The sequence below is a fragment of the Amblyomma maculatum genome, chromosome 1, assembly GCF_055883805.1.
Source record: "Amblyomma maculatum isolate TAMU_Amacu chromosome 1, ASM5588380v1, whole genome shotgun sequence".
NCBI lineage: Eukaryota > Metazoa > Arthropoda > Arachnida > Ixodida > Ixodidae > Amblyomma > Amblyomma maculatum.
In genome coordinates this window covers 102,978,739-102,991,221 of record NC_139344.1, presented here as the reverse complement: position 1 = coordinate 102,991,221, position 12,483 = coordinate 102,978,739, and the positions used below count along the sequence as shown (strand labels likewise).

The 12,483-nt window shown below is 41.3% G+C and overlaps 1 protein-coding gene across 2 annotated transcripts in view; it reads left to right on the top strand.

Moving 5' to 3' along the window:
• The window catches only part of LOC146203348 (epimerase family protein SDR39U1), a 30,851-nt gene that overhangs the window by 1,149 nt on the left and 17,219 nt on the right, over positions 1–12,483 (top strand). For both annotated transcript variants that reach the window (XM_084588691.1, XM_084588690.1), the window contains exon 3: positions 1,938–2,020. In XM_084588691.1, coding sequence (XP_084444817.1) covers positions 1,938–2,020 — 83 coding nt within the window. The remainder of the gene's footprint in view (positions 1–1,937; positions 2,021–12,483) is intronic.

Here is a 12,483-nt window from a genome sequence, read left to right as displayed (position 1 = left end):
TGATGTTGAATAAGCTAGGATACTGCTCCTTAGCTTCTGGCTAATCTCTGTAGCGATATATAGTAGTCTTAAAGACTTCTAGGTGCATGCTTTACTGTTGGTAAAGACTGGATAGGTTGTAATCCCTGGTTTGATGCCTGGATGAGAACAAATTAACTTTAACTACAAAGTTTCTCTGAGATGTGGTAAAGCTTTCCTTTGTGCCTGTCCGGCTACACTAGGGTGAATGCTAATGAGTAATTACTTCCTTATTTCAAGTCTTCACGACTATGCATAAAAAATGAATTCAGTTCAAGGACTATGATTCAGCTAACGCTTCAAATTAATCGATCAACACCGCTCCTACTTCAAGTTATTGATCCAATTCGGAATAAATAAATAAATAATTCAGTTTCGCTCTACCATCTGTTCTGCTGACCGTCTTGGTTAGCTCAGTTGTAGAGCGACTTCGCCGGAAAGGTGGTGGTTCCGGTTTCGATCCCCGGACCAAGACGAATTTTTCTTTAATTACGAAGTTTCTGAGAAAGCTGTATAGCTTTCCTTTGTAGCCGTATGGCTGTGCTTGGGTGGATGTCAATGAGTAATTACGCCCTTAATACAAATCAACTCCACCTTGGGGGGTTTCCCCTAAATATTCAATAACACCGCTCTTACTTCGAGTTATTTATCAATTCTCTCTCGCCCTATCATTTGTTCTGCTGACCGTTCTGGTTAGCTCGGTAGAGTGACTGCCCCGGAAAGGTGGTGGTCCTGAGTTCGATCCTCGGACCAGGACGAATTTTTGTTTAACTACAAAGTTTCTGAGAAAGCTGTATAGCTTTCCTTTGTAGCTGTTTGTGCTTGGGTAGATGTCAGTGAGTAATTACTCCATTATTACAAATCGACTCCACTTTGGGGGTTTCCCCTAAATATTCGATCAACACCGCTCCTACTTCGAGTTATTGATTAATTTGCTCTCCCCCTACCATCTGTTCTGCTGACCGTTCTGGTTAAGGACGAGTCACACGACAGATAGAATCGCTGGAGTCCGCAAGTGGACGAGCATCACATGATTTAACGTCACTGGCTCCACCTCGTCCATGGACGGCACAGCCTTCGCAAGTCAAAAACTATCGCGCGTTTTCCCTGTCAAAATATGGGGGTCGTCTGCTATTTTTCTAGCAGAACTACATCTTCTAAGTGGGGCAACAATAGCATTTTCGTTTCTTTTTTAAGTAGAAAAGGAGGGGGCTTTTGTGGTGTCAACATTAGGGTGCGTGGATGCTCTCGCCTCCCTGATAGTTGACTTGGAACGCCATCACCCTCTGCGGTGGAGGAGCTGCAAGGAGTGGTTCTACTCCAGCCTCCGGCGATTTCCCTCCGCGACGTTGTCCGGCGCTTCGTCTGCCGCCCACGAATGAGGCGGAGCCAGTGACGTCGGATGGCGTGGTGCTCCGTCCACGGACGGCTCGTCCGTTGTATGAATCGGCCTTTAGCTCAGTTGGTAGAGCGGCTGCCCCGGAAATGTAGTGGTCCCGGGTTAAATACCCAGACCAGGAAAAAATTTTTTTTAACTACGAAGTTTGTGAGAAAGCTGTATAGCTTTCTTTTGCAGCTGTATGGCTGTACTTGGGTGGATGTGAATGAGTAATTACTCCCTTATTATAATGCTTCAAGTTGTAAAAATCTTGATGTGTTTGTCTCCATGCTGAGTACTTGGTAAATGAGCCTCTTTGACAGGTCACGGCATCTTTGATGTGTTTTGCGGTTAGAAAATACTCTTACCTGGTGCACCAAAACTTAAAATAATACAAGTATATGTTGTTTTGTACAACCATGACGTCAATGTTTGCCCAGTGCAGTTTGCTGAAAATAACAAAACCTTGCCGTTCTGTACAACAGTCCTGCTTTTCAGGAGACCTTTGCCCACATTACAGTGATTGTTCTTGTTCCCACAGACTGACCTGGCAGAAAAAGGCTTGCCCGAATGCTCAGCTGTTTTCAGCTTAGCCGGCCAAAATGTCATGGATCCTATGCGAAGGCATGTAGAGAAGAACAACATACCCGCTTGCAATTGTCATGCAGTCATAACAGTATTTGCCTTGCATGTTCTTTTCAGTGCAGAGTTTTTCTCTGTAGTTCCTAAAGGGAGAGCAACTGCAGGACTGTTTAGTTCTGACTCACTGTTTTGAAAGGTCTCATTGTTTTGGCCTTGCAGGAAACCTGGGGCCGAATCCACGAAATAGTTTGCTTTGGAATGCGCTCACTTTGCCGTGAGGTCAATTTGATGTAGGCATAGGGGAAGAAGGAGAGGGGGGACGCAAGCTGTGGGAGGATGAGGAGGCAGACTACAGCCAACCGGCTTTGATGGGCAGTTCCATCTCGGTTTCTTGTATTCTTGAGGGGACATATGCTACCTTCAGCACGTTTTTAAGCTCTGAATGAATGCATCTGGCTACAGTACTGCAAATTTATGAATTAAAGTTTATAACATAAACATACAATTTATTTTGGAAAGGTTTCAACGTTTCTCGCAGCACACTGAGTAGTTTCTGCTCTCTTGTGTTCGTGTTTGTCCTCGTTGGACCATGGTGCGCTTTTAGTTTTTCTACAGCCTGAGGTGCCCCTGGAAAGCATCTTCAGGCATCTTGAAATGATTATAATGTACACGCGACCACCGAAGCCGCCGGTCACATTCACTGAGCACCGCGAAGAACAGAGGAGTGACGGGAGGGACCGGCATGTTTCTCATGCTGAAGCGAACATCACTTCCGCAGTTCCGCACACAGCAACCAAACTAGTTCGCTTTCAGTTGAGTGACATGTTTTTTGACGTCTACAAAATCCGTGGTCGCGCCTCCGTGATTTGACGTCACCGCCAGCGGTGGCGGTGACGTCAAAAGAGAGAAAGCAAATGCATTCCAAAGCGAACTCTTGGTGGATTCGGCCCCTGGATTGCCAAAAATTTGGGCTGTTACTCTCCTGCATATAGAAATGACTCTCAGGTATAATTTCATCCATTTATGCTGTTGGGCTGACAACCATTTATGTTACATATTCTAGAACGTGAATGTCTCTTGTGGCACTCTTGGATAGTCAGTGATGCTACCCAATTTTATTTTCATAAAAGTTTGCTGTGAGCATGCCATTTACGAAATGTAGAAGTTAATTCTTAGATGTTAAAATAACCTGCTCAACACCTTGCCTTTTCCGAAGAGTACACAAATAGACCATTTGCTTTTAGGTATCAGAGCTCCTCTGAGAAATTGTATGAATTATTTACACTGCTTCATGTATTGTAACATGTATAGATTAGTGCATTACTTAGCAAGACTTGCTGTATATTTGCCTTTCACATTTTATGACTGCTGCATTTTTAAGTAATTGTCAAGATTTTTGAGAGCAGTTGGTACAGTAGCAGTGATGGTAACCACTTCAAGCTCTGGAACATGTTTAATAAAAAAGATGAAACATTTTTTTACTCTGTAGTTTTGGCAAAAAAAAAGAAATTTTTAAAACTTATTAGAACCTTAACATATTCTTATTATACCAGGTGTTCAAATGGACGTCTTAAAGGGGGATGTGGGGCTAAAGGGTAAAATTTTGAACTGTTGCACCAATTTTGATAAATTTTTAAGGGATGGCTATCTTCCTCTTATTAGAATATATTCTAAGTTTCATCACCTTAGAACAAATTGAAAAAACATTGTAGCAGTCATAATGAATAATTAAGGTGGGGGGGGGGGGATGGGGTCACAGCGAAAAATCGCAAAAGAAATCGATTTTTGGAAACCACCCGTTTCAGTATTTGCAACACCTAATCTACGTTGTATCAAAATGGTTTGGCTGAAAACGCACGAAAAATGCCCGGGAAAAAAAATAATTTGTCAGTGCACAGGGCGAGAAAACAGCTTTAAATCGTGTAAAATCACCGCAGGCAGCAAGGCGAAGAACAAGTTTAGTCTTGTGCAGGTTTCCGTGGTGAACTGTTTGCTTGCTAAAACTTTGTGCCCAAGCAGTCATGAGGTACAATTCAGGGAGCCAGCGAGCGTACTCAGAAATGTGTGCTACCTTGGGTGTGCTCTCTGGTGCCCTTGCCATCCAGAGAGCTCAAGAAAAGGTTCAAAAACGTTTGAAGATGGCATCCAAAGTGCACTAAACAAAAAGGCAGAGGTGCAAGAAGATGCCTGACAGCAGCTATGCAAAATATTACAGCCCTGGTGCTTTCTAATAAATCTGCAATGCCTGCAAAAGTTTCCGGGCCGTTTTTTCAATTGTGCTTTTTTTGTCGATCATCTCGCTTGTGGAAGGCATAGCACAACAATTCATGAACCGATTTTAATCCACTTTGTTTTGCTGCGATCCATAAACTTTGCTGCACTTAAAGGCAGTCTTGAAATGTTTCTTTATCTTTCCATTTTTTTTTATTATTTCACAATAAGTGCATGGTTCTATGCAGGGATGCACAGTCATGTGCATGTCATGCTTAGTAAAACATTATTAGTGCTTGAAAAAGAAATCTAACAGATGGAAAAAACTCCTGGCTCCCTACCATGTTTTGTTACTGTGCCAGGCTTTCCACAAGCAGCGAACATATAGATTATTTTAAAACAAAAACTAATGAATATATTATTATGAAACTTCATATTTGTCTTTCTATTGCAATCTACAGTGTGTGTGCCAAATTGCAGCCCATTCTGTGCAGAAACAAAAAAGTTAGTTCTGATCCGCTCCTCCCCCCTTAAGTGTGTCAGCTTTGGAAAACTATCATTTCAAAACTCATGAAGTTGTGCTAGCCGTTTGTACTTATACTCCGTTTCATACATCAAGTGCAACACTGCCGAAGCTACAGCTCTTGTTTGCACTCTCCGCGTCCGCGATGAAAAATAATGCCTGCTTTTGGCGAGAGGAAATAATAGTTATTTTGTCTGCAAGCTTAGTACATCTTACATTTGCCATCAACTTCATAAAGAGCGCCTTTTTTAGGGAGAAAGGATCGGATTTGGTGAATTTGTATGTTTTTTATGCCGTTTCCGCTGCCCCGCAACCTTGCCAGCTCTGCTACTAGATGGCGCTGGCTGTGCCCTCAGCGCTGTGCATCTCTTTTTGAGAAAATGGTTCTTCGGTGTGCATTTTTTCTATAAGATCCACTCTGAAAAGATGTCTAGGCATGCGAAGCAAGTTATTGCAAACGTGTATGCCCAGAATAGGGCCCGTTTCCGCAGGAACCACTCAGCCACAAAACAAGCGCATAGTGATACGCCTCCTTTTTTTTTCTTGCGGACTACTTGCGTAGCTGTCGCTGCGTTGCACCTGATGTATGAAACGGAGTATAGGTAACTTCTAGGTATTTGATTGTGCAGGATAAGGCCAACTGTGGGTTTTTTGTGAAATCTGTGTAAAAATCTCAGCACATTAAAGACGAACTTCATTTTTTTGCTGCCATTATAAGTTATATTTGATACATTTTTTTCTAAAAATAATTAGGAATAAAAAAAGTACCTTACCTTGTTCCCAACAAAATTTTAGTCCCGAAACCACCTTGAAAACAGTCTGGCAAAAGAGTTCGGAACTAGTAGTTTTCCTAACAGGTACCCAGAAATGTGGCGCAACAAACACAAACACAACCATGTTTGTGTGCTCTTGCAAAAAGTGCAAACTGAGAAAAATGAGTTCAAAGATTTCAGAACATGTTATTCAAGCTTAGGGTCTAAATTTATAAATCAGAGTGGCCTGGTGCTTATGTTTGGCCGTCCTTTTCAACACGACACTGCTCTTTGGCGATTACTTCAAGTTCCCTCTTTTGTTTTTTTTTTTTTTTTTTTTTTTTGTTTCTCAACTTTACTGCTGTCCAGCACCCTTGTCTGCGCTCGTGAAATGTTTTCCTTGGTTGCTTGCTAGGCGTGCCTCTTTGCCTAGGGTCCATATTCTATCTCTAGCTTTTCGGGAACTTTGATTAGCCAGGCTCCTAGTGGTGCAAAAACAGATTCGAAGGTTATGTGTTGCGTTTTAGTCAGTTCAAGCCGTTTCGGATTACCAGCCAATCTGCTGTTGCCACGGCCAAAATTTTCATTTTCTTGTTTTCGCTGCCTGCTGTTCTTTTGATAGCAGATTCTCTTTGGCCAGAGAGAGCGAGAAACAAGCATACTAACTAGAGAATACACTTCGTATTCAGTTTCTTGCCCGCTATGTGGCTGTGCCTTGAAATCAGCGTTCATAGGCATTTTCGGTAGTGAGTGAGCCCCATCTCACAAAAAAATTACTTTTAACTTTCCTACTGCGCAGATGGCAATGAAACTTGGTGACAAGTTTCTTTAATACATGCACAATCTAAAACAACAAAAATTTAAGAACGTGATTTTTTTTTTATTGGAAATTGTGATTTTAGCCTTGCATTACTGCTTAAAAATTCTTAAAAATACTGAACTCGAAATTGAAAAAGATTGTGCAGGAAAAAATTCCCAGCCATAGCGAACACAATTCTCTGGAGATCTTATAAAGTCCTCCAGCATGAGGACATCTGACTTTTTTGTTTTTTGTATAATACTGAAACTGAGTGAAAGAAACCCACAGGAAGCTTGGCACACAGGTGACATCCACTGATGGCATGTTACAGTGACTACAGCACTAAATTTGAGCTGCCTGCTTTACTAGTTCATTTTGCTTCATCACCCTCAAAAATAATGATAACGCACTTGACAGTGACTGGCCTTTCCCCTGAACCAAGCTGTGAGGCAAAACAAATAAACATGACATGGCAAAATACCATCTGAAGCTCGAACTAAGTGCCGTCATCCTGCATCATGTCGTCAGCAGATGTCGCATCCGTATCGAACTTCCTGTGCGTCTCTTATGCTCAGTTTCATTTTTGTTCGAAAAAACGTGTAGGATTTCATCGCACTACAGGGCTTTAAAAAATGTCATTTCAAAAACTGATATGACGTTATTTTGGTCGTGACTTCAAACTCCCCATTGGGACTAACGACCCAACTGCAATTGCTAAATATTAAAAAGGTAACTAGTGGGTTATAGTTAATTAGCTACATATTCAGGAGAGCTTTGCAGTAAAATGTTTCTGTCGTAGTTGAGAATTTGTTCCTACTAAAATTTTTTATATTTTGAACTCTCCATTTTCAGCCGTTTTCGAATGTGTTCACTGAAACAACTGGTATATGTGAAGAGTTAATACTGAGCGTATCAATGTAATTGGGTGCATTTGTTTTCTTTTGTTGGGCACTTTTGTATTTGGCAACAAAGTTTGAGAGAGCATTTTTTTTTTTTATCTGATATTACTCAAGTACTTCTAGGGCCTTCTGTTTTCAGACCTAGCTCAGCATTAGCTGGCATTTACAATCTATCTAAAATTTCTTCATGTAGGCTATGCTTTTTAGCATCAATCGCATGAGGGCTTATGAAGCATTAAAGTGCTGCAATACATGTAAAAATGCCATAGGTATTTGCATGTGGAAACGTGCATAAAATATGGCTGTGAATCTAGGTTATGCTTTAAGGAAGAATAATAATTAAATATGTTTTGCAAATTTCATTTGAACATTCCAGTAAATTCTTAGGAATCATATGGCATGCCTGTAAGAAAAATGGGGGTTCAGACTAAAAATTCACAAGTTTTTGTTTGGAACCAATTGGAAGCAGTTAAAATGTCTTAAGCACTGCAAGTGAGCCTTTTGAAAAATCCTGTTTGATGTACCAGTTGGTTCAAATGCCCAACCAGAAATTTTTCAATTGGAAAGTGTCATTGGAAGCCAGTGATTACCTTTACTAGAATTTGCATATTGCTGCCAGCAGATACAGAGCTATGAATTTATTAGGCCATTATACAAAAGTTATTACAGTAAAAGCTCATTAATTTGGCCTTCAAGGGACCACGAGAAATGTTCGAACTATCCGAAAATTTAATAATCGAATGGCTCTAAAAAACTGCAGAAAACCATTTGCATCACACTAATTTGATCTAACGAAAACTTGGTATAAGGTTCTATATGTTAGAGATGAAAATTAGGTGGCAACAACAATTTTTCACAGTGTTAAATGCCTTGCTTTGCACACACTGTTGGGAATGTCAAAGAATTGCTCCAAAATTGTAAGTGCTTTTGTGGCTTTTTTCGCAGTGCGACGCTGTAGTAGTGATGCCTCTTTACAAATGACCCTGTCGCTTTTTTAAGGTGCTTTGCCCATGTGGTGAAGCATCCTGAAAATGCGGCGGTTCAACATACTCGAAGAGCTGAGGTAACACTTGTATGCAAGAGGGAGAAATGTGCAGAGGCGATGAAGTAGCGTCACACTATATCAGAATAAAATTAAATAATTAGAGACGCACATAGCAAATGTCCAAAATGGTACGATTGGCCAATGCATGCACCCAGTGGTTTGGTGGAATGGCATGAGGATAAGAGAAGTGAAATTGGAATTTTGCTGTAAGGCTATATTTCGGTAATGGGGGACTTCCGATCGTCATCGTGCCTACCGTAGCTTGCAGGCCTGAGGTGGCAGGCATCACTATTCTGCACAAGTGAGGTTCAGGAAGGTCTATTGCTGCCTTCACAGGTGGTACCATATGCAACCACCGACTAAATAAACCGATGCGAGCCCACCTGTGTCCAAATTGATGAGTGTCTGACATCGTAGACTTACATGGGCATCAGCTGGGACTGTGCTTCAACTTTGAATTATCAGAATTTCTGAATTAACATTATTTCTACCATCACTATAGCCCTGTATACATGGACTCAACAGAGTCATGTCGAGTTAGCCTGTTGAGTAAAAAACCAGTTGTTGGGTTCATGTATACGCAGTCGGGTCGAGTAAAGTAGGCGGTGGAGTGAGTCCAGTTAACTCGCTTGCAGGGGGTTAATCAACTTGCTTGAGCCACTTGTCTAAAAGCATGTAGATGCTGTCGAGTTATACGGAACTCCGAGATCAAAAAGTTTCTGACACATCTAGGAACGTCAGCGAAATCTAATGCTTTCTAGCCCTCATTGACGATAGAAAATAATAAGCGGAACTCTCAACAGTAAAAGGACACGGTATCAAACACGAACAGGAAGCTTGCACAACAAGTACAAATCCTGACACTAGGCATCGCTGTTAACGTACTTGCTAGAAGCGAGTTCATGTTACTCAACTCGCTTGGTTGAGTAAAGGTGACTTCGCTTACTCAATGCTGACTCGACCCGATGCTGTCGAGTTCATGTATACAGGGCTTATGGGAGAAATAATTGGAATAACTTCACTCTAAAGACAAGAACCACTGGCTACACCAGTAGGGTTCCATAATTGGGGTATATAAGAGCCATAGTGTGTTTTATGAATATCCCAGTTGTTTCAGCGGACACTTTAAAAAAGTTCCTTAAAGTAGGGAGTCTTAAATAGAAAAAAAAAATCATTTCAGCACCATACTCTCAGCTGTAGTGGACATTGCAAATTTACTGTAAAAATCATTCTAATTAATAGCAAATTAACTAAAAATCATTAAGTTTTAAATTAACACTGTGGGATGTTCACTGTCATTGGGGAGTTCAAAGCTGAAGATAATGCCACATTAGCTTTGAAATGGAAAAAACAACTCATTTTTGCAATGCCCGCTGTTATGAAAAACATCTAGCACCCTTTTTTGCACAAAACCTAAACCAAGTCCATATGGCAGGCTTTTTGGAAATGGCATGTCCACTGGCGGCATGTTGGAACGTCAACATATGGCACATAATATGAACTGCTTGCTCTACCGCGCTGTGACCTGCAAATTTTTTCCTACATCACCCTAAAGAATAATGGCAACATTGTTGGCAATGACTGTTCTTTACAGTAAGTGGGAAAGGTAAGGAATTCACAGTCCTGAGCAAAAGTGGTATACAACATGCAGCTAGTAGCGGAGCTTAGAAAAACTAAAGTCGCTGGAATTGGGAAAGTACCGCAACCGCCGGAGCTGTGCCACCACGGCCGCCATATCTGTTCCAGCGCAGCCGGCGTGCCCGTAGCTGCACATGTTTCTCGCAGCTTCGGAACCTGAGAGGCACTCTGAATGGGTGAATTTCGTCATATTTTTGGGCCACAGGTTTAGGAACTCATGCTTACAGTGTAAGGAAAGAAGTAAAAGGTAGAATTTGGCTTCTGTACGAATAAAATGAGTTGTGAAATGAAACAGTGTAACGAAGGCAGTAGCTAAATGCATCAACTGAATGCATCTTATGCATGAAAGTAATATCCGAGCAAGAAAGGAAATTATCTCTGGTTGGGGAACACGCATAAACTAGGTTTTAGTGTGCACGTAGTCAATTTCAGGACTGTGGCTTTTAATAAGAACAGAGTTTTGTGGTGTCAAATCTGCGTGTCATTTAAAAATTACATTACACTCTTAAAATTCATGTACCTTATTGATGAGATCATAGTAAATGCTAATATACCATTTCATGCAACTCTCGTTTGCTTCATTTAATTACAGTGTTGCAGTACAGAGGAGAATATTGAGCAAAAGCTAAATTTTAATGTTGTTACTCTTACAAGTATGTGCATTTTGTGTATACGCTGTTTGTAAAGCAGAATTCAGGCAACTAAAAATGAAGTTAACATTTTAGAAACTCTGCGAGGTTATCACGCATTACTTTTGCTGCAACTGCTCGAATTTCAACGCTTTTAGAGGTACATTTAAGATATGAATTTGGCAAGCTGGAAGGTTACATTTCGTCTACATTAAGAAACTAAGGTATAAAGTGTGCTAAATACAAGCATACTCGAAAAGTGTACGTTACGCGGCCAGCTAGCAGGAGGTAAAAAAGAGGTACAATAATAAACAAGAGCCGAAATTCTCCTCACGCTCCAGGAAAAGGGGTGCAAACAGAAATCCGCGCCCATCTCCCCGTGAGTCATTGCCATTCCGGGAGGTCGCTATTGACAAGATGGGACGCAGTGTGCTGTTTAATTCCTTATAATTCGAATTCCACCCGCCAAGTATGCAGCGACGTCGTGCATGGAAAAAACGAATTTTTCGAAAGAGAACAAAGGTTCACAAAACAGAAACCTACGTTGCAATTCAACCATGAGAAAGTACAACACTTTTGAAATGCCCAATATTACTTCAAAATTTGCCTGGGTGCTCTTCGTGTTATAAGTTTGCTTCCCCATCAGACAAGCCTCTATCAAATGTTATATTTTTAGATGAGGCGCACATTATGTTCAGTGATTACGACACCACACAGCTCCCCTAAATTTCCATCACCTTGACCTTATAAAATTCTTTTCTTCACATGCAGAGCGCTATGAGGCACAATTTATATTCAAACACTTAGCTCACAGAGCCTTGTGTTGCTCGTGGGTGCAAAATTTATCCCGCTTTATCCTGTGCAGCCAAATAGTAGGTCGTTTGCTGTCTTTCATACTGCTCGGAATTGTAAAAAAGGCTTTCCTGGGTTCTTGGTGTCTGCTCAACCCCAAAGTGCTGCAACCGGGCATACTTATGCATTTATAGTCCTTTGCCTTGATTTTGCAAAACGCTAAAGCAAGAGGACACGTTCTGGTGCGCGCTGCGCAAGCCATTTCCCTACTGGAGCACTGGCACCCGGGAAGCTGGCAAAACATACTTATATGGCAGTGCGTGACCACGTAACCGCGGGGAATCAGTCAGGGGCGCGGCTCGGTGCGGCGGCGGAGAGAAAACGGATGCGGTACTTTTCCAGTTCCAGTGACTTTAGGGAAAACTGCATTTCAACGCCATCTAGCAACAGTTATCTGGGATTGAGACATTCATGGTGGTGCTCTATTTTCTCGACATCCATGTGTGCCTGTCCCTGTTGCTGGATGGCGTTTAGATGCAGTTTTCTTGAGCTCCACCATCGGCTGTGTGTTGCATACCACTTTTACTTACAACCGTACAAGACGTAGCACAGTAGTGCATGCTGTTTAAATTGCGTGCCATATTTATTTCCACAGATTATCAACAGGTTTTGCGTCAACACCGAGCTTCCTGTATATCTAATGCACTCAGTTTCCGTTTCATGTGGAAAAAATGCTGGATTTCCTCATGCTGCAGTGCTTATAAAATTCTTTTTCTTCATTTTAAAAACTGATATAGCATTGGCTTGTCCACAGGTTCGAACTTCCCACTGGCATTGATCATCCTGAAAATCAGGAAGTAGGTGCATAATTAAAAGAGTTCTCACAGTTAATTACACTTGCCACGACTGTGAGTTTGTTACTTAAAATAGTTGAATAGTTGTTCTTTATTTTGAGCTCCCTATTGCTAGAGCATTAGTTGGAAGTGTCTGGTTAAAGCATTCCTTGTGCATGTGATGCAGGCTTGCTTGGCTTGATATTTCTAAAAATGTGCAAATCTCATAATTTCAGTTCTCTTGCAAAAATGTTGGCACACAAATCACAGCATCTCCCTGCACTCCTAGAAAAATTGGGGGGACAATTCTGCTTAGTCATTAAAGGGACAGAGCACTGACCAAAATATGTAATGAGATTATGGCAGAAACGGAAAGACCTTGCT